Source organism: Athene cunicularia, assembly GCF_003259725.1.
Source record: "Athene cunicularia isolate RWA chromosome 3 unlocalized genomic scaffold, athCun1 chr3_part1, whole genome shotgun sequence".
Classification (NCBI taxonomy): Eukaryota; Metazoa; Chordata; class Aves; order Strigiformes; family Strigidae; genus Athene; species Athene cunicularia.
Window position 1 is genome coordinate 86,562,893 of NW_020799097.1, and position 27,920 is coordinate 86,590,812.

Genomic DNA, 27,920 nt, shown 5'->3' on the forward strand with positions numbered 1-27,920 from the left:
ATCACACTAGACTTAGGATTTGACAAGGAGGAGTCACTTTGGCATTTACAATGAAGTTTTTTAAGCCATGAGGGACTAAAGCGAAATTCATTAAACCTCTATTTTCATCATCTTGCTCATATTTGTCAATGGTGATTATAGCCCTTAATTATTGCTACTCTGTTTACCACCGGATGCAGATGATCAGCAAATGAGCTTGAGTTGCCCTGTGCTTCTCTGTTAGCTCATTTATTAAGAAAGGTAAAAGCTTTCCAAAACAGTTAAAACGACTTGCTCCTTTGATATATGCTTCACCTAGATATCAGGAAGAGGTAAAGTGCTTACCATTGTCTTGGTGTGTAATGTTTGTCCATTTGCCTTGTTGAGATGAGGTTTTGAAACCCAAACACAAAGGCATTTTTGCATCTGTATTAAGCAGCTCAGCCTGTCTAGAGTTACAATGAGGATTGTTTTAAAGGTGCACCTGGAAACCAAGATAAAATAATCCTGTATAACTAGCAGCTTAGGGACAAAGTACTATTATGGCAAAGTTTTACTTTAAAAAAAGATTTGATAATGACCACTGCATTCATACTCAATAAGTCCTTATTTTGTGTTTTGGTAATGGAAAAAGCTAATTATACTCAAGACAAAAAAACATATTTGCAGGACTCAGCAAAGTTCATTTTTATAGTTCTTGTGGACAGCAGCTGCAGGCTATCAGCCTGGACCCTTGATAAATGGTTTTGACATTTCCTACAGACACCCTCACGAAAAAAGCTTTTTATTTATTCTCAAATGTTGAATTCTGCATTATTGATCAGGTGCCATTCATTAAAGGCTGCTACTTGCTAGAGGAATTACACAGTCCCTAAGCAACACACAACGTAATGAGTTATTCTATTGACAAATAGCAACGTTAAAGGAATGTTAAGGTTGGATGGTTAAGCGCTCAAAAGTCAGGAAAATGGCAGTTAAGGTTGAAGATTATGGGAATTTTGCCTGAATTAAGATTGCAGAATTACAGTTGAGGGCATGTACAAAGACTACTGACAAGCACTGGATATTTGTTCTAGGGCAAGTGGTCTATTCACAAACATTGCCATTATTTATTGCAGCGTTTAACAAAGTAGCAAGTAGTGGATGAAATCATTAGTGGTGGGGGGTCACTAGGCAGATGGGCACTTGGTTGTTTCTCATTGCTATAGAGTTGTATTTGTCAAGGAAGTAGCAATGTTATGCTGTATACTGCAGCTGAGGGTAAAAGAAGTTAGTGGCCCCCTGTGACACAAAAGGCAAGTTTCATTTGTCAAAGTACTGTTTCCATTTAGTTCACACCTGGGGGCTCCTGTTTACTTTTCTTTCTGTCGTTTTTGTCTGACACTCTCTCTAATTTGGTATAATTTTTCTTCCGTTATTTAGCTAGTTTTGTTCAGTACAAAAAATACAGGAAAGAATTACAGACCTAGTATCTTGGTTCTGTAATCAGACAGACCAGGATCAGTGCTAAGTATACCGTACCATCCCCCTTGCTTGCATACCTGGATTTCTTCCCATGGGAACACAGGATGCAGTGGAGATGAGCTGCACTGTACCTGGAGTCAGATGCTGCCCAGGAACAAACATCAAAGAGAACAACACACAGATCTTGTGCACCAGCAGCACAGACTTGGCTAATATATCTTTGGATTTTTCCAAGTAAGAGCATCCTTTTAGCACCAGAGGCTGTGTTTGCTGATCCCCAGCTTTTAGGAACAAATTCGCTCAGACATAAGACTTCGTTGGATTTACTTTCCTTCAGGGGTAAAATTCAGGTTGTAGTGCCTCCTAGAGGCTGCTGAAAATCCCAACACAACATTCACTACTGGTCAGAAAACAATTGAGTGTTAGGACTGGGAAAAGCATTAAAAAAACAAAAAACAAAACACAGCAAAAAAACCCCAACCAAAAAAATATGAGTAAGGACAAGCAACCAGAGCCTCAGCGACAGGTTCTGGAAGAGCTGAAAGAGGCAGTTTCATGTATTGTGTATATCCAGGGGAGACTTTTCTGGGGCACTCCTTTCCCCACCCCCAAAAGGAGGACCACATCCCACAAATGACACTATGAACATGCCCAAGCCCAGTAATGTCCCCAGTGGGCTGTAGATTTGATTGAGACTACAACCTGGCACATCAGAGCCTGTGGCTCTCTCCTGATAGTGTAAGTTCCCTGCACTTTGTGTCTTGGTAGGATTCAAGTGGCATGGGAACCATGCAGGTATTGGCAAAGCACAGCTCAGGGGGGACCAGTGGGATGCCAGTGCAAACCACTGCAGTGGGAGACTCACAGGGCAGACTGTTGGGTCACTGTTGGAAATGGGATATTATGGACTGATGTGAACCTTTAGATGTATCTTGTATGGTCTTGTCTTCTCTTGTCCCAGGTACAATAAATAATCCTGTTTGTTTCAGAAGCATACAGAATCAGGCCCACCATAAAAATCTGTTCCACGGATTTCTGTTAAGGCTTAACAAATGCATTTTTAGTTAGATATATTATGTAGCATTAAAAATGGATCTCATTAATTCTAAGTGACTGGCTGCTTGGGATCTGTAATTATTGTGCCTCCCTGAACCACTGCCAAAGATAGAAGCATGCAGGTAGTATTAAATACTATACAACATGAAAGAAGAAGTAAATTTAATATCATGTTTATGCCCTTATGAACATTATAGACTGCAGTTATGAGATAAGAAATGAAAGAACTAGTCTTCAGATAGTGTGTTTAGGTAAAGCAAGTCTTTCCTGGGATCTTAGATGTGATTCATTCTTGTGTTTTAATTCTGCAGTTGAAAAGCAAGCATTAATTGTAAATATATGTCTTAATCCTGTCAGAAACATTTGCAAAGCCCTGTAGGATCTTCAGATGAAAGGTTCACTAACAATATCAATCATATAATTACTTAGATTCATGTTTTATCATTTCCTCCTTTTTCCAGTTTCATTTTATTGGTGGTTGTTCCTAACTAAAGTAAAATTCTCATCTCATACACTTGCAGGTAAATAAAGAATTATTGCTGAATTCAATGGCATTGCAATGTATTAAATTTATCACTAAGGTGTCTAGCTCTAATCATTGAAGTTTCTGTTGATTGTTTCTTGCAACATATGGCACCGGAGGCTGGTTATACTCCCCTTTTGGAGACTGGATTTCTCCTCTGAATACCAAAGCATTTATTAGATATCTCACCAATTGCCTAATATATTGCCTAATATGAGAATTGTACCTCCTTCCATTTATATAGACTCTCTTTAGCAATGCTGCCCCTTGCTTTCTTTGGGATTCTTTTCCTCCTCATGAATTCCCAAATCTTTTTCCTAGTCAGCAGCATGAACCTTCCTTTTTATTTACTGGATGTCATTACCAACTGCTTTTTTTTTTTTTTTTTTTTATCTTTTTCCACATTTATCTGCATTAAACTGCAATTTGTCACTTATTCTGGCTGGGCTTAAATAATGTAAATCCTTCCTATCTGATTGCGTTGCTACTCATTACTTATGGTGGTATGCCATAGACTGTTATATGCAGACTGGGGTATCCTCTTTCGTATAGAGTCATGGGGATCATCTTTATAAATAATGGAAAAGCTTACAATTGTGATTATACATCTTATGTGCAATACCTGTATATCCTTTGTTTCTCTAGCATTGAAAAGACATCTTAAAGACATGCATAAGGGAAACTTGGTGTTTTATCTGCATTCTTTCCATAGAAATTCTTGTTCCCTTAGACAAAACACCAGAGAGCCTTGTTCATCAGAGAATTCCTGTTCTCCTGAGAACATACAGTGCAAAGCCCTCAGTGCCATCCTTTACCTAATTAGGGATGAGATGACCTGCCTGCTTAAACTTAGCAAGCTGCATCCTATGCACCTTTTTCACAACTTCACAAAAAGGGAAACTGGGACTCTTTGAAATAATACAAAAGACATAATTATCAATGTGCATGCTTGAGATATTGTTACTGTTGATATTGCTACTGCTTTCTATCAACACCAGTCCTTGTGGCAGCTGAAGCAGTACAGTCATGTTTTTGCTGGAAAGGCAGATTTCTAAGAGGAAACTTTAATGAGTGAAGCAAAGTTCTCTTCAGTGTTTCTTCACTGCAGCAGAATATGAGCATGGCCCATGAGAAAGAGCCAAGTGACTCACCACTGCTGGCTCCCTCCTTCTCTGCGGGCTGATGGCAACCCCATGTAAGCAGCAAGAATGACAGCAGCTTTGTCATCAATCACAAGAGCAGAGAAGTTCCTTGCCTCACTGGTGCATTGAATGTGTTTGATGGGTTTGGCTGATCTGTCTGTAGGATCTGTAGATATCAAGCCAGGTCAGAATAGAACAGAGAAACATATGGCACATCATATGCTTGGGAGGCCACTACTGCACCACCTGAGTTTCTTGTATTTAACTTAAAGGATGGAAAACATGGATAAGCTGTGCAATGTTCTGTGGCTGGGACTATGTTGTGGTTTAACCCTGCTAGGCAGCTCAGCCCCACAGAGCCACTTGCTCACTCCCTCTCTGTGCAATGTGTGAGAGAATCGGAAGGGTAAAAGTGAAAACTTGGGGGTTGAGATAAAGTCAGTTTACTAGAAAGAGCAAATGCTGCATGCACAAGCAAGCAAAACAGGAATTCATTCACTACTTCCCACCAGTAGGCAGGTGTTCAGCCATCTCCAGGAAAGTAGGGCTCCATCGTGTGTAACAGTTACTTGGGAAGGCAAATGCCATCACTTTATATCACTCCCTCTTCCTCCTTCTTTTCTCAGCTTTTATTGCTGAGCATAATGTCATATGGAATGGAATATCCTTTAGTCATCTTGGGGCCAACTGTCCCAGCTGTTTCCCCTCCCAGCTTCTTGTGCACCCCCAGCCTACTCACTGGTAGGTGGGGTGAGAAGCAGAAAAGGCCTTGATGCTCTGTAAGCACTGCTTAGCAATAACTAAAACATTCCTGTGTCATCAAGACTGTTTTCATCACAAATCCAAAACACAGAACCATAGAAACTATGAAGAAAATTAACTGTCCCAGCAAAATCCAGTACAGGCTATAAAGTAAATTAAACAGGAGCAGGAAATGTTTCTGGGCACTAGCCCCCAATCATCCAGACTCCTGCATTGTTAACAAGGTCCCTGGCATGGTGTTGGGCCACTAGACTTCTCTCCCAAACAAATCCAGGCATGGTTTTTAAATTAGCGTGGGCAAGGAACCATCTTGGCAGACCATTGGATATGGCCACACCATAGCAGAAGATGAGAATTGCAGGAAAGAATGCTGGCCATTTTGTGCCAGGGAACAGTTTTTGCCTTGTTTAATTTACTTTCTATCTAAAGGTTCTTTTGAAAAAAAATGTATTCAGAAGAAAAAAGGAAGGGAGGAAACCCTGTGCTCTAAAAGGTCGTTGAAATGAAGCAAGATATCTGCTTTATTTTGAAAGGTAAAGAGATCTGACACCAAGGAAATGAGGAGATCTTGAAATTCATGGCAGCCAGCTGTAGTTGCTACTTAGCACAGGGAAATAAATCTTACTTATCAGGGTGAGAGAAGCAGAGCAAATTTTTGCAGTAGTGTGCTAGAGGCTTAAGTAAGGCATCTCTTGACTGTACCAGTAGGTGCGTGCTTACATGTCTGCAGATCCACTGCAGGGAAGACAAGATTTGCCTGCTGATCCCACATTGTTCATGCTGGGATTATTGAAGGCTGTTCTTGTTTGTTCAGTTCTTACATAAATGCTACTAACAGTGATGTTTAAAGATATTCCTCCCAAAAAAAGAGCTGGAATTTCATTTGCACACATGAGCTGAGTTAGGCTGTTGGCCCCATCATAGATGCAGGTACACCTCTGTGGATCCATGTGCAGGTATGTGGAGAGTGTCAGAAGCTTGGAAAAAAATCCTCCTCCTGCTTGAGACAACATGCAAATTGCTCCAGCTATGCAGGTGTGAAACTCAGACTTTACCCAAAGCGATCAGAAGGAAGCAAAAGGAGACCCAGGAACACAGAGTCTGTTTGCTGCATGTGGGGAAGCTTAGGGAAAGATTGTTTTCATGACAGGATGATCCTCATACTTTTGGTTTTTGTTTTTTTTTTAAAAAGCAGAAGAAAGTTGCAGTGCTCTATGTTAATCTAGTAAATGCTGAAGTAGCAATGTGACAGCTGAGTGGCTGGGCTGATGTATATGCTGGTTTCAGTGTTGGTGCTCAGCAGTGTCTTTCAACTGTACAAAACTACCGTGATAGAACTCAAAGCGAATGCTGACACAAACAAGACAAGAGGTCACTGAGCCATGCCCTGTGACCTGAGCATATTTCACACCAGATTTAACTGAATATATTAATAAAGTTACATCATCCAGCTGAAAAAGGGTACAGTCCTGACAAGGGCAAGTTTCTCAAAGCATATGATTGGTGTTTGTGGGTACAGCACACTCATGCTACTTCCCATTACTGCTACAAGCACAAATTAGTTTAACTCCTGTACAGGATGAGGTTGATAAACCAGTAAAGTTTTAGCAATTGCACAAGAAAGAAACAGAGGGACAGTCATAAACAAGAGGAGACCTGCAAGCCTGAATGATATTGCTTTTCCAATTGTTTTCCAAAACAGCAGGAGCACTAACAACCATTTCCACAAAGAACAAGAGTGATCAGGCCTGAGTGTTTTCTGATTTGTGCTAAAGTGAAGCACTGAAGACTATAAGAGATACCTTTGTGAAAATAGAGAAGACAATGATCCCTGTTTATTCATGCTTCTTTTTTTTTTTTTTTTTTTTTTTTTTTTTTTTTTTTTTCTTTTTTTCTTTTCCCCAGATGTGACCAGGAGACTTCCATTAAAGCAGTGTCCACTCATGCAATTCTGTATTTGTCTCATTCTGGCTCAGTCTGTTTATCTTGACCTCCTAGATTTCATGTTAGAATGACCAGTTAATTGTCTCATGATCTGTAAGAAAGATTCTTTAAAATGTTTAACAGCTTCCATGTTCTCCGGGCACTATAGAAAGGCTTCTATCTTTATATGTCCATTCAGCAAAAGCATGTATGTTCATAAGCGTTTGGGATGTCATAGATTTTCTTGTGCTGTAGTATTTTGTGGCTGGCTACAGCAAAAATGCATGCCTGCCATCATTATTTACAACTGTAACAGTGAGAAATTACAAACCCCACTCTTCATTAACCTCCAATAAGGCTGTTCCTGCAGCCAGTGATTGCCATTACATTGATGGAGTGCTAATACAGCTCAGTAGCCCCGGCTGGCCTGTCTCGCCTGTGACTGCACCGCAGCTCCTGCCTCCCACCACTACCCACCACACGTCCATCAGAAGCTGCTCAAATGATTGATGAGAAAAGCAGCTCATAAAGGCAAGCACAGTGCCCAAAGCAACAGCTGTCTAGCCCTGTCCCTGCAGTAATTAGATAAATGAACCCCAAACAAAATCTTACAGGCAAGAGTAGAAGGAAGTGATAATATGCCCAATGTCAAGCTCTGATTGCCTGTGTTGCCTCATTCCAGCCTCTGTAGTTATTTGTGTTTGATACAGATCCGAAACAGTTCACCTCTCCCAACTTCCATGCTCATTTCACTGCCGGTCCTCCAGACAGACCCCTGTGGGCACAGGAGACATAGGAGTGTCAATGGCTGGGGCTGGACTCTCTTTTCTCATTTTTTTTTTTTTTTTCCTATGGCACCAGTTCTATTTTCAGAGCGTGCTCAACCTTTGTCTCTCTCCACAGAGTAAGAACATAACAAAAAGTCCATGGCAGGTCACAAATTGAGTTTAGTTGCGGAAAATCCTGCAATTAGCAAATTCCCTCTTCAATAAATAGTTGGTGTGTATATAGGGATGGACTAGATAAAAAAGGAGAAAGGAAAGGCACATGGTTCTGGCAGCTGAAATCGTAATAGAGCTCATTAAAAGGTCTGTGCTTATTTTTGCAGTACAAAAGCATAGTGATATTACAGCATTTCCCCTGTATCTTCTTCCCATGATACTACTGAATGGTACCCATGAAAGAACTCTTCAGTGCCAATAATTACCATTTATAGAGAAATCTATGAAAAAAAAAATTTATAAATATTCAGAAAATATGTATGCTTTTTAAAAAAAGTAGTGTATGCAATTTAAATATACACATATGTGTAAAATAACTATATATATGTACACAAAAACCCCAAAGAAACCCTGTTGAGGGAACCTAAACAGTAGAGTTCTGATTCTGCTTTCATTTGTGGCATTGCACATTGGGAGTTACACTGTGGAATGCAATGACTGTAGAATGCGTTCAAGAACAGAGCAAACCTTTGTAGGTGGGAAGTGAAATCCAGAGAAGTAAACAGCGGTCCTGTTGGATTTAATAGCTGTCAAGTGAAATCCTGTGCACTCAGGAGAAAACTCATTAAAAAATGTTTCTAGCTTGAGCAGAATTACGAGGTGAAGTTATATCTTAGAAAAAGGTACAATAATTATGCAGAGCAAGTGACCTTTTCTTTTATTCTCTCTCTCCACTCTTAAACTAGGGTGGTTCTTGCTGAGCTCAGCCAGATTTGCATGAGTGTAAAATTAGATCAGAATTAGGCCCAGGTTGTTTGTTTTACCAGTAGTGTATGTCTCAAGAGACTGCTTTCATGTTTCCCTGTAGAAGCAGTCAGAGGTGCGTCTAAGGCTGGGCGCTGCCAAGACCTGATCACTGGGATTCAAATAAGAATTTCTGGCAGGCTGAGTAGTCCCATTAATCGCAAGTGGTATCTCTTAAACCCTTCAATTACAAGAGATTAGTGAGAAACTGTAGCGTTGGACTAAAGGAGTAATGACACATAGGAAGTGAAGCAGAAAACCTGCTTTCTTCTTTTTAAGGAGAAGTTCAATTTACAGTTTATTTAAATATAAATTGCAAGCATAAAGTGTTAGAGTTCTTAAACTCCACTGTTCTGTTAGTTTCAAATTAACTGTACTATATTTCTGCCTTCCTCAGAGCAGCACTGTGATCTTCAGCCTGTCTATTCCTTAAATTGAACTGAAGTCTTTTAAGTCCATTAAGTTCCTGTGCTATCCCCATAGCTGGGTGAGTTACGTTCACCTGTCCTTGTGCTGCCTGCCCCGTGGCATGGATTGCTGAGGCCAGCACGGACTCTGAGCCTCTCCACATTACCCCCAGCTATAAGTTACATGAAGGACTGAAATGGTAGAGCATGAGGTTGTGGTCTCCCATCGTTTCTACTGCTGTAGCTTAGTTGATTTACTCTTGTCATAACCACTATTGGGAAATGCTTTGCATGAATCCTTGGGTTTAGGTTACATGCATAATAATGTTTAATAATGGAGTGCCTACCTGATGGCAACTGCCAGTCCTTTGAGGCCCGGTAATGAGTGAGTGTATCAGTATGACTTGCAGTAAAATAAACTGTGCCTCAGTTCATTGTACAGGTGGAGAGCGTGAAACAGAGATTGCATCACTAGTTCCCAATCATACTGCATCTGAGGCACAGCTGTAAGGAAGGGTCCTAGCTCTCCAATCTCAGCCTGATTCACAGATCGCAGAGTCTGCCTGTCTCCTAAGAAGATGCATCAGATGTTTCAAAATCTGCTTTGGTCTGCCTGGCTTACTGTGTTGCAGTTATGTATGCAGTTCTGAATCGCAATAGGTGTTTCTCAGGACTGGTTTGCCTGTATCTTGCCTGCATCTTGCCTGCTTGTTGGTTTTTTGCTGTAGTCACAGCTCCCATGGCATATAGTGGACATGTATTTTGCACAGTCAGGATCTAATTGTCTTGTCAATGTAATGTAAGTCAGGAGTAATTTGAAAGAGTTGCACTGGTATGAAACTGGCTTGGAAGAATATTCTAGGATCTACAAATTACCAGATGAGTTCAGATAATCTATTGCTACTACTTGTGTTCAGTGCCCATTACACTCATGTGCCCATCTTTATTTTTGCTCGCATGTGATTTTTGCTGAAGACTGTCACACAGAGATGTGTGTGCTACTATATTTGAGCCAGGGACTATGATGCCCAGGATAAGCATTTTGATGCTTACAGAAAAAAAGAATAACTTTAGACAGCCTCCAATGTAGGCACCTACATCTCGGGTAACTATTTAAGATGCCTGTGGTGGTACAGAGAAAGAAAGAAGCATTTGTGTGGAGGGCAGCTCATCTTATCTGGAAGGCAGGTCTATAAAACAGACCACATGAATTAAGTGCTAGAAATGCCTGTTTCTCTCTATTGTCTACAAAGAGGTCAGACAACTGGCTTGGATGGAGACAGCTCCTGCAGGCTGGTCTAAATGAAGGTGAGAGAAATTACCCATGATAAGCTGTGCCAAGGCGCACAGACATCCTCATGCCAGCTGCAAACAAACTAGCTTCAGAGCAAGAAGTGGTCCAGCTATCCAGATACCCACATGTAATCAATATGATATTCCTCTGCCCTAACACACATGAACATGGTCTTTTCCAACCTAAATGATTCTATGATTCTGTGTAGGTGTGACATGGTTTAGTGGTGGACTGGGCAGTATCGGGTTAATGGTTGGACTCAATGATCTTATAACCTAAGTGATTCTATGATTCTGTGAACCATTAAGACTCAAAACAAAAATCCCCAATGCACAGGAGATACAAAGGTTCATGGTAATAGCAGTATTATTCTTGAGAAATGTCTGTATTTTCCAGAGTTAGAGAGCCAAATGGTAAGAAACTGTATGTTGTTCGACAACTCCTAGGACTTCTGAGTTGGGCTCTTTTTCATATAGAATCATAGAATGCCAGGTTGGAAGGGATCTCAAGGATCATCTGGTCCAACCTTCCTTGGCAAAAGTACAGTCTAGACCAAATGGCCCAGCACCCTGTCCAGCTGAAAAAAGTGTCCTATGTTGGGGAATCCACCACTTCCCTGGGGAGATTATTCCAGTGGCTGATTGTTCTCATTGTGAAAAACTTTCCTCCTTTTATAATGATTTATTTAGTTTATCTGATGCTAGTAAATTTTTTGAATATCAGTTAAATTAGTCCTTTACTCCAGGGAAAGAAACACCTGATCCCTCAGTTTCCTGTTGGATTTGCAGTATTACTTCAGTAAGAAGTGGCAGGAATTAATCTGATTTTTTGTGAACAGGTTTAGATCAGTACCCAAGCCATTGATATTACACTGTAACTAAACTGGTATAGCTGAAGTTAAAACTGAATGCCCATAGAGTTTGAGGCCAGAAAGAACTCTTAGGCTGCCTGTATGTGAAAAGTTGTTAAATTTCATGCAGTAATCATTCTCCAAAAGCCAAAGAAACTTAGCCTCAGGGTATTTGGTTAACTCTCCTTTACACACAAGGATCAAGGATCTGGAGGACATGGATTCATAGCAGCCAGAAATACACATAAACTTATAGGGAAATAGTTTTCTAAAGCAGAACAAGTATTTTATTTAGAGCAGTTGAAGAATAGCATTTATTTTGGTTTCCAGCAGATCAGTCTAATGCTCTTGATACTGGCATCTATTTAAAAATGTGGGACACAGTACAGAAAGCCAAAGGCATCCAAAGTTGCAAATAGGAAAACAGATCAAGAGTGATACTGCTCTTTGTTTTCTTGCTCCTCTAGATTCACAGTGTTGTACTCCTTCCCTGCTAACTTGACTAGTGCCTCCCTTCTGATCTGCCAGAGACCCAGGGCTGGAATAAATATTCAGGCCTTGTCCAGTTCATGTGGGCTGACCAGGGGTGTTGGCTGTCTTTGTCTCAGTAGAAATCAGGGTTGGGTTTAGAAGAATGCATTTGGAAAAAAATTGGAAATGGCTTTTTTCAGTTAGAAGTTAGGTTTCATAAGCAGTTGAGAAGAGAACCCATTCACACCCAAGTAGTGTTTTTCTTCTTTCCCTCAACTGATTATGTAAAACCAAAATCATGTGCACAGATTTGTGACCATTTCACCATCTACTGACAACTTGTTTTCCCAGGTTTAAATACAGGGAGTCAAATTACTTTTACTCACAGTCATACAGAGAACACATCAGAAAAATACTGAATAATCCCAATTAATTGCTGGTCTCATTCCATTTTATTCAAAGGAATTGTGTCAAAAATGAATTTGCCCAGATTTTACTTCTCAAAGCAGCTGATTTATTTCCATGTGACATCAGTTTAGGCCAGCATGATATGAGATCTATGTACAAAGAGCACTAGTCTCACTTGAGGCCAACAGGAGCTGCAGCCTTGTCTAACTTTTAGGACTACAACCTCCTCCCAGGGTACTTCTGCCATTTCAACAACAGATGTGCTCCCACCCTGCACTGAGATGACCCTTTGTGGTCACTGCATGCCAACTGTTAGGTGGGTTTGATGCAGGTGACATACAATTAAAGAGCATTAAGATAAAAGTTCTGTCTGGTTGGTGTGAAAGTCAGTCTGCTCTAGGACAAAGTGCATGCAGGTGTGGCTAGAGCTGGCAGAGAGGTGATGTTTGCCCTATAAAGTTTAGGAACTTATGTGTCTGCAGGTGGTGAATTTATAGGGAGAACCAAAGCCAGACGGATTGTCATCGGTTTTACTTACACCTAAATTCCTTACCAACTGGGTTAAGGATGCAGTATAACCTCATTAAATCCCTGAAGATGTATTTTTGTCTTAGAAATAATGTCTTATTATGTAGCCATTTAATGACTTGTGAGCTAACATGTTTTAACAAATCTTTTATCGCTTATTACATTCCACTCCCTTGACGATAATTTGAAAATCTGACCATTAAAACAAGGTTCTTTTCACAACTCTTTGATGATGACACTTAGAACTGAGCACTTCATCTTTTTGCATTTGGTTCAGAATCGGAAAGGTGTAAATTACAGATCTGATTTTATGTGCTTTTATTGATCAGACTGCTTTGTAGAAACCACAGCAGTTCTGATAGTTTAACAGTCTAGATTACCTTTCAACTTTCTTAATTGGGGCACTGGGGTACAGTTAATTTTCAATTTATATTGAGAGTAAGACAAGGTGATGTAATACCTCATCATTGTACTTGAGTAACATCGACACTAAAATACCAAGATGTACCTCGTAATTCTAAATACACAAGTTTCTTGTTGAAGTAGATGGAGATGAGTTCTGGCTTTATTCACTGTGTATTTTAGGCCAAATTCTGCCTATAATAATTCCTGTGTCTTTACTGACTTCCACTGAGACACTAGCTACATCAAGCAAGTATGATTTGGTTGAGTGTAATTGGAACGTTGATTCAACATACCAGTCTAGAGCATCCAACAGACTAATCAAATGAGGTCATCTTTTTGTGTATTTGCTGACAGGTCAAAGTCATGGTGCGCATTTCTTCCACGCTTGCCAGAGACACGTCTGAGTCCAGCTCTTTCTTAAAAGTTGACCCTCGTAAGAAGCAAATCATGTTGTATGATCCGTTGGCCTGTGGCGGTCAGAATGCTTTCCAGAAAAGGGGCAACCAGGTTCCACCCAAGATGTTTGCTTTTGATGCAGTTTTCCCCCAAGATGCATCACAGGTAGGCAACATATGATCAGAATAATCTAAACAATAGCATTCACCGGAGCCAAATTTGTTTCTGCTGCAACAGTGGTACTTTCAGCAGTGTTAGGCTGGGGCTGAATTTGGTCCACCAATGTTGTCAATAATGAAATCAGTTTATTAGATTGTATCTTGATAATTGAGTGCTTTATTTTTTATTGTAAATAATTGCTCCAATAAATGAAATAAATGAGCTAAATGGTGCCTAGTAGGCAAATCCTCAATATCAACAAGTTATTGTATATTATAAAATCTTATGATTTGGTGTATACAGCTATCTGGTCAGAACTGCAGTTCTCTAATGCAGTCCTCTTCATTAAGAAGTCAAGGATTATTTATACTGTGTTCTATTGTGTAGTTTACTATAGAAGGATGGAGATTTTAGTCCACAAAAATCCACTTTATTCATATGTATATATTCAGATTTCTAATTTTTATTAGACTTCTTTGGTTTGATGAACATGTTACCCAAATGTCATGAGGAGACCAGTAGAAGAGTAAAGTAACACTGCAAAGTATAATTATCTAAGGCCGTTTACTCATAAGCTAAACAGAGCTAGGACACAGGGCCAGCTAAAGCGCTGTCATATGATGGTATCATTAGGTCAATCCCTGACGTAGTTCTGGTCCAGGCAGCTAGCACCTCCCAGACTAATGCCTGGATGCAGTTCAAGGGTTGGCCTGTGAAAAGGCCCTTTCTTGGCCTCTTACTATTATAGTAATTGACTATAAATACCCATGAACAGGGTGAATTTACATTATTTATTATCAAATGCGAAGTGCTTCACATAAAAGCCTGAACGGTGAATTCTGATTTAGTTTCACCCGCTATTGATAGACAGTTCCTGCAGAAGTGCTGTAGACCATTCAGCCTGCTTGAACCTTAAATCTAGGCATGCCCAGGGTAAATTTTTGTGTTGTACTTCTTAAAAATACTACTTCAGTCTTCAGGATGGAACCTACTTCTGCTAAAAGCTAAGAAGCTATTGCAGAGAAAAATTAAGAAATGTCACCTAGGTAATATCAAAGAGGCTGTTTGTTCCCCTTATATTCCTACCCACCTGCTAGTGGAACTGAACTCAGTGCATAATTAGGCAAATAATGGAGTCTGTAAAAATTCCTCAGTATTTGATTGGTTTTTATTTAAAAATACATTTTTAAACTCCCCTCAATAGGCAGTTCTAACAAACCAACCACATCCCCTTTACAGTATGTGTATTTTGTTTAACTTTGTTTAACCCCACAAAGGATATTGATGCTTCAGCAAATGAAACTTACTTGACACAGAGAAAAATTCTTGCTTCACGTGCTTACACAAGTAATGTCATTCCCATCAACAGCATAGATCATGTGAATGAGACAAGCAGGATCAGACTTTTTGATGTTTCAACGTGCTATGTAGAGCACTGATGACATCATGGCCATTTTTCAGTGAAAATATTCTATTTATTTTCCTTATTATTGTTAATGTTTTTCTTTTTCTTTTCTTTCTTTCTTTCTTTTTTTTTTTTTTTAAATACCTGTGACAGGCTGAAGTATGTGCTGGGACTGTGGCTGAGGTGATCCAGTCTGTGGTCAATGGGGCAGATGGCTGCGTGTTCTGCTTTGGCCATGCCAAGCTTGGTTGGTATTCTTAAATTTCCCTGCTCAAGCAGCAAAGTGAATATTTTTAACCCATGATTGCTAGTACATTAGATTAGGGAAAACAAACTTTCATTTGTCTGTGCATAGTAACTGTATTTGAAAGTGGTACCCTTTCATTTACAATGACCTTGTACTACACCTTCACCTCTCGCTTACACATCTATTCACTTTGCATATTGTCTAAACGTTGAACAACATGGTCTTTGAAACAGAAGTTATCTCTGAGTTGTTGCTTCATTTTGTCCCCTGAGTACTATAGCAATTTTTAGTACTGTCTTCAATTGTGAATGAATGACCCAACAGTGAATTGTTAATGATGATCCACCAGGGATCTGCAGTTTTACAAATGTGCTTGGTATTGGAGACTGTTTGCCAAAATACCACTTCTCTCAAGCTGTGTAAAGGCTGTGAGTATCCACTCAAGTACTTGGTGTTTGTGATGGCACTATTCAAGTGCTGTGACTGGGCACTCGAATAGTTTGAGCTATACTGTGTTCCCTGATTAAACAGTTCCCTTGTTACTAACCTCTTCCTGTTCTGTCTCCAACAAATCCCATTCTAATAGTTACCTGAATGTTACCAATGGATCAAAACTTGCTCCTTGCAAACGCATCAACAGCATTTTCAAGTATTCATGAAAAGACAGTAAAAAGGAGAATCATCATCATTAAAAAACTATTCATTTGGAATAACTGGATTTCAAGAGTAATCATATATTTTTATTATGCTTATCTAATACTATTTTGAAAATACCATCTCTTTAATGAAGAGGGTTCTATTGTATCTGTGCAATGGTCTTCATTCTTTACTGTCTCAAAGAAACACAGATGTGCATGTAAAACTTAAAAACATAGTTCAGTTTTTCAAGCGATAAAGAAGATCAAGCTGAATCAGGCCATGATTATCTCAAATTATAGGCAACAAAAACTGGAGAATACTAAATGCTGTAATGCCACCAGCTCTGGTACAATGAATGGAGCAGAGCCACTGGTCCAACTATCCACAAGGCCCCTCTAGGCCAGGCAGGAAACACATGCATAGAAGTATTTTCTTCACTGATCTTTTTCCACGTAGATTCAATATAACAAATGAAACAAAGTAAAGAAGCCGCAAGACCTTGCCTGAAAAAAGGTATACCTTTATCATTAAAATTTAGGAGCTTTAGGAGACTTGTCTAAAAGCATTACATGTAGTAACACCTAAGGTAGTATACTCTGTGTCTGTTCTTAAACCAGAGCTATAACTGCAGAGTCAAATAGCTAACCAGGAGAAGTTTTTGACCCAGATAAAATATTTCTTGTTGTGGACTCACTTATGCACCAAATTACCACATGTACCTGTGGTGATTTTTTTTCTGTGTGAAGTTACATCTTGATCCTGGGACCAGGTTTATGTCAATCCCAACCGCAATGTATAAAGCATAATATAGTAGGCTTTGAAGTAAAACGATATTCAAGGAATACCAGTCACAGTATCTAAAGCAGGAATTTTAGAGACCATGGCACTCCTGCTCTGCTCATTTCCCGCCGCTGTTCACCCACATCAGAGGCTGCAGTGTTGAGTAGTAGAGACCTGCAGCACCCTGCCTGGGGAATGGGCGATATTAGGGGAATGCATGAGGTAATGATTTTTGAAACCAGCTCAAGATTTCATCTGTCAGTTTTAAATGCTTTCTATTATCCATGTACTATTTGTCTGCCTACCTATCCTTTCTCCCTTGCTGACTGTCCTTATTGTAGCGAAGAAATTGTTTTCGTGAGGCTGTGCAGGATAATCTCTCTTGGCAGAAGGCTGTGAAGGTCATGGGAGTGATGTTGTTATCTTTTCTCCATCCCCCCATTCCTGACAGGGAAGTCATACACCATGATTGGGAAGGATGATTCCATGCAAAACCTTGGCATAATCCCTTGTGCCATCTCCTGGCTCTTCAAGTTGATTAATGAACGCAAAGAGAAGACAGGAGCCCGCTTCTCAGTCCGAATTTCTGCAGTGGAAGTGTGGGGAAAAGAAGAAAATCTGAGAGACCTGTTGTCCGAAGTGGCTACAGGCAGCCTGCAAGATGGCCAGTCCCCAGGTGTCTACCTTTGTGAAGACCCCATTTGTGGCATGCAGGTGAATCCAAGATTCATTTTACACTGAAGCAAGCAATATGCCTTTTTTTTTTTTTTTTTTTTTAGCTATTGGGATGGTTCAAATTCAAGAACTACCCAGAGCATAAAGTTTAGAGACTTGAAAGTGTTTACTTTAAAACATGCAAGAACTTTATGACCTGCAGCTGCAGGGCCATCTGCTCTCCTGGCCTAAATATTTGTACCTCTGGTATAACTGATGTTGAGCAGGGCTTGTGAAAACATTCAGTGCAAACAAAAATGCACCAATTCTTAAAAAAAAAAAAAAAAAGAAAAAAGTGTGATCTTTCTTCTGTAAAACAGCAAGCTAAAATATTTACAGTACTGCACAAATAGCTGGAGTCCATTAATATGGCTGTTTATCTCTTTGTAAACTACTTTATTTATAGCACTTGCATTAGCAGTGTTGCAGGAAGCATTAATCGCTACTTATTAATTGCTGCCAAGAAATAAATTCCTGAGCTGGGCAAGCCAAGAATAACTCAAAGTCTTCTCAGGTTTGGAGGTTTAGCAAAAATAAGTAACTCCCTCATGTATTTCCTGGGTAACCACTGTAAAGTCTCAGCAGTCCTATTTTTCTGTCCCCTCTTGGTTTAAGGGGAGAAAAAGGCCTGTTCTTCCATTTTGCTGTCTGTAAGAGAGTAAATCCGATTTTTGTGTGAGTAGGTGAAGAGGGAACAAACCAGCATGCTGGAGTTTGAATACATTCTATCAACTTTAAAGGCAAAGGCTGCTTCTATTGAGAACCTGCAGTGCACTGCCTATCCAAGGATGGGGAATGGAGGGAGGAGGGAACAGATGTACTGGGTCATGTACCCTATTTCCAGCTTTAAGCATCTAGAAATCATGATTCACATCCACAAAAGTCATGAATCATGAGATTTTAAAGAACCAGTAATAAATTTTGTGTTTTATCTCTTTATGGTTTAAGCCTTTTAGAAATACTTATATATTCCATTGTTTTCCATTCTAACCAAGGACTACAAAATTGCATCTTCATTTTAAATAACAAAATAACAATCTCATTCTTAGCTGACTCCTGGCTTTAGTGCTTTATGAAATATTTAGAGTATCACAGGAGGTCTCACTCTCTGGTATCCAGTTATGGGTGCAGTCCGGTAAATATAAGATGGGAGTATTCACTCTTCACATTTCCCAGTTGGGGTGGTAGATGGGCCAGTTAAGATCTGAATTAGCATACATATGTTACATATGTTACACAACTGTGTAATAACTAGTCTCTCCTTAGATCTTAATTCTTTACTAAGGTATTTAAGCACATCAGCGGTAATAATAAATATCCCATTATTGTTGCTTATTTTCATACAGATACAGGCAGAACAGCTATATACAAAATTATTTTAGATCAGTGAAGAAAAGGTAGCTCCATGTGACATCTATGTATCTCTGCAGTGTGAAATATTGAATTAAATAGCAAGAAAAAAAGCCTTTTTCTGTGTGTTTACAAGCCATAGCGACGCTGTGGAATCATGTGTCCTATACCTGAATTCTCAAAATTCTCAGATGAAGGGAGGATATTATATTATAGCCATACAGATATGCAAAATCAGCAGTGTGTATAGCAAACTAATAATCAGCATATGTCACACTGTCTGTCATTGGGCCTTTCCAAGTATGCACATTTTCTTGTTGCTTACATTAGTGAAATCAGCCCACAGACTGGTCTGCCTTCTGCTTGCCTTGTTAACTACTTCTTGCCCCCCTCCCTATTTCTGGAGAGAGCTTAGCCTTCAACTGTGTCACCCCGTCCCTTACACTGCCTCGGCTTTATCCCTTCTCAGGCTGATTAATGGTCACGAAGACAAGACAGAAGCACTGTCTTCTTTAGGAGAACATAACTTCTAGCTGTATTACATGGCAGGGGAACAAACCCTGAGAACGGGAGTTCCTTGCTGGTTTTATGCCAAACAAAACAAGTCTATTCTATGGGCTGTGGGCCAGCAATGCGTACTGCCAAAACTAATGCCATCAGATTGCACAGTCACATGTCCCTTCCTCAGACAAACTAATCTTAGGTGACATGAAGCATGCATGCATTCCTAATGTTGTGGGGGGTTAATAATACCTGCCCTCCTATGCTGTCTATAACTTTGGAGAGATAAGAGCAGGCTGCTGACTGAGATTGAGGTCCAGCAAACGTGAATGTATGTACATTACCTGCCTTATTCTATTTAATGGATTGCCCTGGCTCATGAGCAGGTGCATAAGCTTCTGGTATAAAGGGTCAAGAAAAACATTGCGCTGCTGTGCTGTTCCCCACATGCTATGGGGCTGAACACAAGCTCCATCCTGTTATTTCCCAGATTTATCAGTGGACTGCTCCCTTCTAACGCTTTCTGAAGGCTAACATGTAGTCCTGCCCCTACTAGTCTCCACCAGCTATTGAGTTTGGGATCAACAATTTGTTTTCCACTGGTTTTGTTTCTACTTCCAACCATCAGAAGGACGCAGTGATTGCCAGAGCTAGCAATGCAGGGGAAAAAAAGGCAGGAAAAACAGTGAATAATTAACAAGCATAAATAGCTTAAAATTCTGGGAAAGTGAAGGATCAAATATATGCATCTGTCCAGCCCATAGGACAGTTTCCAGTTGCTGGGGTTTATGTATAACAACTGCCACCAGAGATACCCCAAGTGAGAACCCTCAAAAGCCTGGATTCAGTTGTGGGGCTCCTGAAGGGCATAAGGTATTGCCACTGCCAGTGTCAGGAGAGTCTCATTCCATCGGGCACCTCCTCCTTTTCTCTGCTGTCCCAAGCCAGCATGTCCACAGTGTGTGTTAACTGCGGGAAGTTGTCTAGCAGTGTTGACTTCTGTGGATGTTTCTAGGTCATTTCTCCCTTGTGTTAACTGCAGCTTCAGAATCAGAGCGAGCTCCGCGCCCCTACGGCAGAGAAGGCTGCCTTCTTCCTTGACGCTGCCATTGCCTCACGTCGCAGCAGCCAGCGGGACTGCGACGAGGAGGATCACCGGAACTCCCACATGCTCTTCACTCTGCACATCTACCAGTACCGCATGGAGAAGAGCGGCAAAGGAGGAAGTAAGCTGTCCCCTTGCTCCCTTCTGTCTCCTTCAAGTCTGCCTGGAAACTGGCTTTAAACAGGCCTTTAAACAATATTCTTTAGTGGTGAAAATCAGCAAAGTTCTCCATTCAGCATGAGGTGGGGCCACTCATACCAGCAGTCTGTCCACTTGCCTGGTAAAGACCCACCCAAGGCCATTAAAGGCCACCGGGGATTATTATCATCACTTGTCAGTTTAGTTGCTGTTGTGGAGACACTGACAGTCCTCAGTACTATGCAGGCCTCTGTATCTAAATAAAAAAAAAAAAAGAAAAAAGTGATTTTCAAATTGACTTTAATATTGTGGTGATGGGAATTCCTTGCCACCCTTAAGTTAGCTGTTCCTCTTCAGCACCTAAATAAGGCAGTGTGTGTGGAAGCTGATGTGGGCAATCCATAAACTGTACCTTTTCTTGGAGATACCTGATATTTTAGTTGCTGGCCCAAATACATGTGCACAAAGGACTCTTGTGGTTCTTTGTAAAGGCTTTGGGCTTTTCAGATTGGCTTCCTCCCTCTCTTTGCCATAGGTGCTTTCACTGGCTGTGTCTTACCTTCCATCTCCCACTTCTAAATGAGGAAAAGATTCTTCCATGTCTATTTTTAAGTTTCTATAATGTTCAAAGGTTTCATTTGACTTGCACCATTTGTATTTATTTGTTATATTTATCTCCTGTTTCAAGTCTCTCAAACTGTTTATAACTGGAGATACACAGAGGGTTTTTTTTAGTAAGTTCAGCGATAAAAAATTTGTATGATATAAGAAGCACCCCCACTGAAAAAGAAAACTTTCACTTTAAAATTATTATTTTTTTAATAAACAGTTTTTACAGGGAAAAATATTTGTTTAAAAGACACCAGAGACCTCTGCTTCTTTAAATTTGTGGACTTAAGCAATTCTGCAGAAATAGCGTATTTCCTGGCTCTGCATAGGTTAGTTGTAATAAGGAGGAGATTGCAAACTATGATGTGTAGTGAGTGAACACCACTGTAGTATTAATGTCTAAAGTTTGAATGCAGAAAATTTACATCGACAGTACTTATAAGAGAGAAAAACAGAAAGTTGCTCTAAATGGAGATGCAGTTTACATGTGTTTAAGTAATAAACCCTGTGGAACTGGCAGGCAGAAATCTCAGTTAACTAAAGGTTTATTAATTAACCACCCTCTGAATGTTCAAATGGACTGGTTCATAGGAATAAAGATATCTGATTTTGAGGGAATTATTATAACAATTATTTAATTCTCCATGTTTTTAACTGCATGCGAGTACATGTGCACACAGTCCTTTTCTACTATTTTCAACTGCAACAATAAAAGGGAAAAAAATATTTTCCTGTGGCTATAATGAGTCATTTTCAAAAAAGAAGACACGATCCTGTTGGATTATAATGTGGCATGCTTTGCCCACTGCCTTTAGTTATATCTTTGTCTTGTGGCCATACCACCTCCTGTCTTCAAGTTCCCATATTTGAGTGCCTCACAAGCCAGGCAGGGTCAGATCTCACTGATAATTGAACAAGGGGGGAATTCCAGCTGCTCAGAAAGGGCGCCTAGTTATTATCACTGTCTTCTGCTGTAATGAAGGACTTTTCAGAAAAAACCATGAAGATAGTAGAGATATAGATTCCAGTAACTGGATTAAAAAAGGATAGGAAAAAAAAAAAAAAGAAACCCAGCTTCCAAAGGATAAGAGATTAAAGGGCTGGCTAACATATGATTATGGTAAAAAATGACTGTTAGAATAATGCTTTGGTACTGTACTTACCTCCTTGCTAGATTCATTACCAGGAATGTCATGAAGCAGGCTTAGCACCATTGAAATAAATAGCATTGTGGCAGGACTGGCACAGTCGTTTTTCAGTTGTTAGCTCTGAAAAGTTTCTGTGGCCATAGACAGAAACAAGTGTTAGGATGTTCCACTTCTTTTCTTTATAGTTGCCAGGCACATTAGCTGAGAACTTGCCCAAGAAATAACTTCATTTTCAGATCAAGCAAGTGGATCTGCCATCCTAAAAATATCTTATTTTGACTTGTAAATTAAATAAGAAGGAAAGGTCTGGTAATTTCTCTTATTCTGGATTTCTTCAGCCTTTGTAGTAGTAGTATGTGTGGAAACAACATGACTGAAATTTTGAAGGGGTAGTGATTTCTTTCCTTTTGTTTTCCCAATGTCCAGTAATCTTATCAACAGAAATATTTATTATATATAATATAATTCAGTAAAGTCACCTGCAGTCATTTTCAGTATCAACTAAACATATGTCTTTGTTTTTTTCTGAGGAAATCTTTGGGAAATACTTCAAAAAGATTATTTCAGCCTTCTGAGGGTAGCAGTCTTAGGGGTGTCAGAGTGAACACTAGTGTCTGAACACTTCAGACACTAGAAGTCTAAGAGTTCTAAGGACTCTTAGAAGGGAGGCAAAGGTCTATGAGCAGTTCAGAGGAGGTAAAGATGCAGCTACCTGGAGGGTTCCTCAGGGAAGCCTGACTTTCCGCAGTGAGTGTAGGAGCCCATAGTGCATGTGGACACTTACCCGTGAGAAATATCCCACCACCGAGAGCACAGTGGCGAAACTTCCATGGACAGATTTAATGGGTTGTGGTATAATCTGGGGATTTACAACATTTTGAATGTCTAGCCACAAACATTGGTTTTAATCAGACATTTATCCTTTTCTTCTGTTTGGTGATACTTGGCATGACTTAACCAATATTTCAGTATAATTTAATACATGGAAGTCCTGGTTGCCTAATACCTGATGCAGCTGAAGCACTAACAGGATTTAAAAGAAGCAGAAGTTACTGTATTTTAACAATTTTTGACAGAGATGCTGGCTACATTTTTGAAATATTATTTTCAAGTTCCATGGCGTAAACCCCTTTCACATAAAAAGTCTTCCCTCATCTTTCTTCTTTTATCTTTCTTCTTTCTCTCTTATTTTTTTCTGTTTTTCTTTTCTTTTAATATGTTCTCTTCTTTCCCTTTATTCATGTTTCTTTTTCTTTTATCATAAAATCTACTTGTAGTTTTAGCATTATTCATTTTATTTAACTAGCACCTACAGCTGAAACAGAATTATAGAATTATATATGATACATTCTAGACATGTTTTCTATTTTTATAGGAAGTTTTGTGTCATGCAAGATACCAGGCAGTATCAATAAGCAGCGAGCCCTGTGTTTTGCAGTGCTTGCAAAATGAAATATCTCTAATTTTTCCAGTGTAGGTTAACATGTTTTAAATTAGAGCTATTAGTATTATATACCTTTAGTAGCTGTATGTTTTCTATATTTATACCCATTTTTCATAGTAGACATATGAAAAATTATATGGTTGTGTATCACCTTTTTGTCAATAGGTAGAAGTTTTACAAGTGTCTTCTTCACATATCTATGTAAACTTATTTCCTTCTACCTCCTATGGTACCTACATGCCTGTATGTCCCACAGGTCCCACAGCTACTGAATGTAGGGTCATTGAAAAGTCATGCTTGTGGTTGATAAGACATTTCAAAAGCTATGAAATATATCTGTAAGCTGCTTTTCTAGGGTCCCTATCAGGTAGTTGCTCCCATTTCCATCTTTGTGAACTGGTCTCCCCCACCACTCATACTTTTTTTACCAGATGCATAAGTTGAGGTACTGTGTCAAAATGGCTGTGAATTTATTTGCATAGAGATAAATTCAGATATGAAAGTATTTCCACTCCTGTTTAAGTTATGTTTGTGTCCTTAAATAGTGTTCTTAACTTTTCAGTTAGGATCCTAGAAATAAAACTGCCTTTTCCTACAGATTCCTTCTGAAATAACTCTTGAGAATAAGGAGAAATGGTCAAAGATCAGATGCAAAAAAACACAGCTAGGAAATAGTCTTGAGATAATAGAGACTTAGAAACCCTTCTCTAAAGTCTACATAGTCTCCATCCTGGGTTCCTAAGGAACCAAAAGTTTTTAAAGAGAGAAAATGGCTTTTAGTCTTGGTGTTTCAATAGTAGCATATTTTCACTTTAAATGCAGTGTGTTGATAGAGTAAACAAGAAAAAAACCTCAGAGATCCACCACCAGTTTTAGAGAAACCATTTTCAGAACAGAGCAGCTTGTCCACAATTCATTACCCATGGCATCGCAAAACTTCACTTACCCAACTGATAGTGTAAAAGTATAGACTTAAAGGAAACTTGAAAGTCCCACAGATGCCACAGGTTCTTCTGAAGATCCAGGATTCAAGATAAGAAAGATAAGAGAAGCTACCACAGGATGACTGCTCACCAAGCAGCAATTCCCAGCCTGTAGTTTTCTGGACAGAGGATCTGTAATGACAGAGACAAAACCAGAGCCAAATCGGGTACAGGCTAATAGAGATGTATTTAAAAAAACCCCAGACCACAACGGTGACTCCCACAGAAATTTTTAAGCAAGTTGAGAGTGGACAGTAATGTACAACAATAAAGGCCGACAGTGAGTTAACAGGACCCGTACAGTCTGTTGCTGCTAACATGAATCAGAAAAAGTTTCTGGATTGTTTCCTCTTCGCAAGTTGTGGCTTTTGCTTTCCTGGGAAGTTGCTTTTGGAGGCACATGCTAACTGTTTGCTTTCTTTGTTTTCGGCAGTGTCTGGAGGTCGCAGCCGCTTGCACCTTATTGACCTGGGTAGCTGTGTGAAAGTGCTCAGCAAAAACCGGGAGGGAAGTTCTGGCCTCTGTCTCTCATTGTCAGCACTGGGCAATGTCATCCTCGCCCTTGTCAATGGAAGCAAACATATCCCGTACAAGTAAGTGGTATCCTGTGTTACACCTAATGAGAGGCTGCTTGCAAGCAGTTTGCTTGTCTGGGCCTGGGGCAGACAAGGGGTGAGCAGGGAGTCTGCTGGGGTCAGTGCAGCCCTCCTGAGGTACAGCAAAATCTGCCTAAGGTTCAGTGACACCTGGTCTAACCTTACATCTGGTAGCTACGCTGTATTTAACATTTAGGTTTGAAAGGAAGAAGCCTGATGAAATAGGACCCAAGTGTCTTAAAGATCTTAAGGTTTGAATTTTGACACATTAGGATTTTGTTTTCTAGTATTGTTCAAAGATTTTTTTTTTATATTTCAAAGCATCTGAGAGCCAGTTTCATATTGACTTCACAGAGACAAAGGTTGCTGCTGTAATGCAGCACTATAGAGAAAATTATTTTGCTGTCCATTGTGTGGAATTTATTTTCCTGAAAATTTATGTCACAATGAGCATGCATTTTTGTCATGAGATTCTTTCTCCGATCCAAGGTTACTTTGCATTTTATTTTTTTATGGGTTGAATCTCAGTGTCAGCCTTCCACTTACAAAAACGAAGCAGGCCCTATTTGTCACACTCGACAAGTGGCCTTTGCTACTGCAGGTAGCTTCTGGGAAATTAGAGGAATTGCTCACCTAGTGTGTTATGTTTTGTACTCATTTCTCTTCAGTGTTTCTCACCCCATTTGCCATGTGTGTGGGTCTGAAAGCAAATTTGGATTCATTAACCAACCCAGACAGTTTTACAGCCTTCTTACTGAGAAGTTTCTGATTTTGTGGACAGTATTGCTTTTCTCTAGCCTAAAGCTTAGGGAGTAGCAACTACCATCACAGGAATGGCTTACTGTAGCATCTTGTAACTGAAGTACTAATGAATGTCACTATTCGTGAAGGACATTTATATGAGATCTGGAGTTAGGAACAACAAGATGACATGAAAATTGAAGCAAGTCGTTCACAGAGCATATTTCAGTCCATACTTTTTACCATTTTAATCATGTTAAAGGCTACAAACATGATTATTTTTTCATGTTAATTCAATATTGCAAGGTATTGACAAGTTTTGCTTCTTTGGTTTTGTCTTAATTTTGGAAAATAAAGATGAATTTAGTTATAATTTTAGTTTTCTTCTAACATTTATTTTCTAAAATTATTTAGCAGTCCTGGCTTAAAACGTGATCTCTTGAAAGTCTCCTGTTACTGGAATTCAGTCAGACTGGAATTCAGTTAAGGGCCAATTAAATATGTACATATAAATGTTCATGAAATGTTTTATGGATCAAACACCTAGTGTAGTGTAGTGTGAAAATAGCTTGAACTCTGCACTTCATAAACTGTAGTTCAAACTATGCTTATCAGAAACCTGTCTTACTTCCTGTCAGTTTTTATGGACTGAAGGGAAGGCAAACTGTAGGAATAGAAAAATGATGTTGATGATGCTCCCTAGGCTAGAACTAAACATACAAGGAATAGTTACCAAATACAACAGCTGTCTTTCCTGGCAATGCCTGACTGGGAGAAAGAATGTGACCAAACATGTCTTCTACTTGCTGAGCTACCAGTCCTTCTGTGATTCCTAGCTGCTGCACTTCTGAGTTTACACAGCCAGAGGTGCCAGCACACTTCCTCATCAATGATTCTGTATTGCTGAAAGAAGATAAAAGCTCTCTTCAGGCCAGCATCTCCTCTTGAATTCACTTCTATAAGAGCAAATAGTATAGAGTATAAATATAGAGAAGTGGTTTGTCATCTGTAGATCACAGGCAATGTGTCTGTTTCTAAGGAGGACTTTTAAAATGTAATTTGAAAAAACATATTGAGATATTTTGGAGCAAATTTTGTCTACTTTTTGCTGAGAGGAGTGCAGAAAGCATTTTTTCCCAAATGAGATCTATTAAAGAGTAATGGAAATGAGTCCTAGTGGCTGGGTGAGCACAAACAGTATTTGCTCAGTCATCTGGCAGTACAGGTGTGTACTGCTCCTTGTGGAGAAGAGAGGAAGGAGGGGAGGGTGTGTGTGCTGCATTGTAGAGGAGGCTGAGCATCCCATAGACTGTTGTGATATGTGTTCAGTAGCATCTCTTGTTTAGAGCAGTGGCTAGCCTATATAACTGAGATAATTTCCTTTTCTGTAGGGGTGTTCTCTTTCATTGTTAAGGATGAAACTGAAATTTTGTTAACTGCCTTTTTTGAATGGGACCAAAGGAAAACTATGGAAGTGTTTTCTTATGTGACATCACTGCACGTTGTGTGTGTGGTCTCAGCAAATTTCCATAGAGCAGCAGACAAAATGGAGTATCATTTCTTTATCTGAGCTATTAAACAGCCATTAAGTATTTTATGGCAGCCTGTCAGTAGGCACTGTATGGCTTCCTGGGAGCCCGGAAACTCACAATTTCATAAACATCAGGTTTTCTCTTGCTGCAGAAATTTAGTTCTCTAAACTCTGAGAGGCTGCAGGCTCTTAAATTCCCTTCAGTGTTGTATCCAGCTTTATCTCCGCAGGTAGTAGTTGTAGGGAAAGGCTTGTTCAGATTCATAGCTGGTATAAGCAGATGCTACTGCATTGCCTTCAGTGGACTGTGTATTTATGCCAGGGATGAATTTGCCTCTCTGCCTGCAGTCTATGAAAAACACATGCTGCAGTTCAGCACATTGTGCATTTTTTTTTTTTTCTTATCCATAAGGCTAAGCCTTGGAAGCCTTTAAATTGGAATCTTTATCCCTTGGGAACACCACCACCACCACCCCC

At 39.6% G+C, this 27,920-nt stretch overlaps 1 protein-coding gene across 1 annotated transcript in view; it reads left to right on the forward strand.

Annotated features, from left to right (window-relative positions):
* The window catches only part of KIF26B (kinesin family member 26B), a gene marked incomplete at its 5' end in the record, with an annotated part of 298,247 nt that overhangs the window by 219,668 nt on the left and 50,659 nt on the right, over window positions 1-27,920 (forward strand). The window contains 5 exons of the mRNA XM_026846220.1: window positions 13,312-13,518; window positions 15,071-15,164; window positions 17,035-17,297; window positions 20,191-20,374; window positions 25,009-25,168. Coding sequence (XP_026702021.1) covers window positions 13,312-13,518; window positions 15,071-15,164; window positions 17,035-17,297; window positions 20,191-20,374; window positions 25,009-25,168 — 908 coding nt within the window. The remainder of the gene's footprint in view (window positions 1-13,311; window positions 13,519-15,070; window positions 15,165-17,034; window positions 17,298-20,190; window positions 20,375-25,008; window positions 25,169-27,920) is intronic.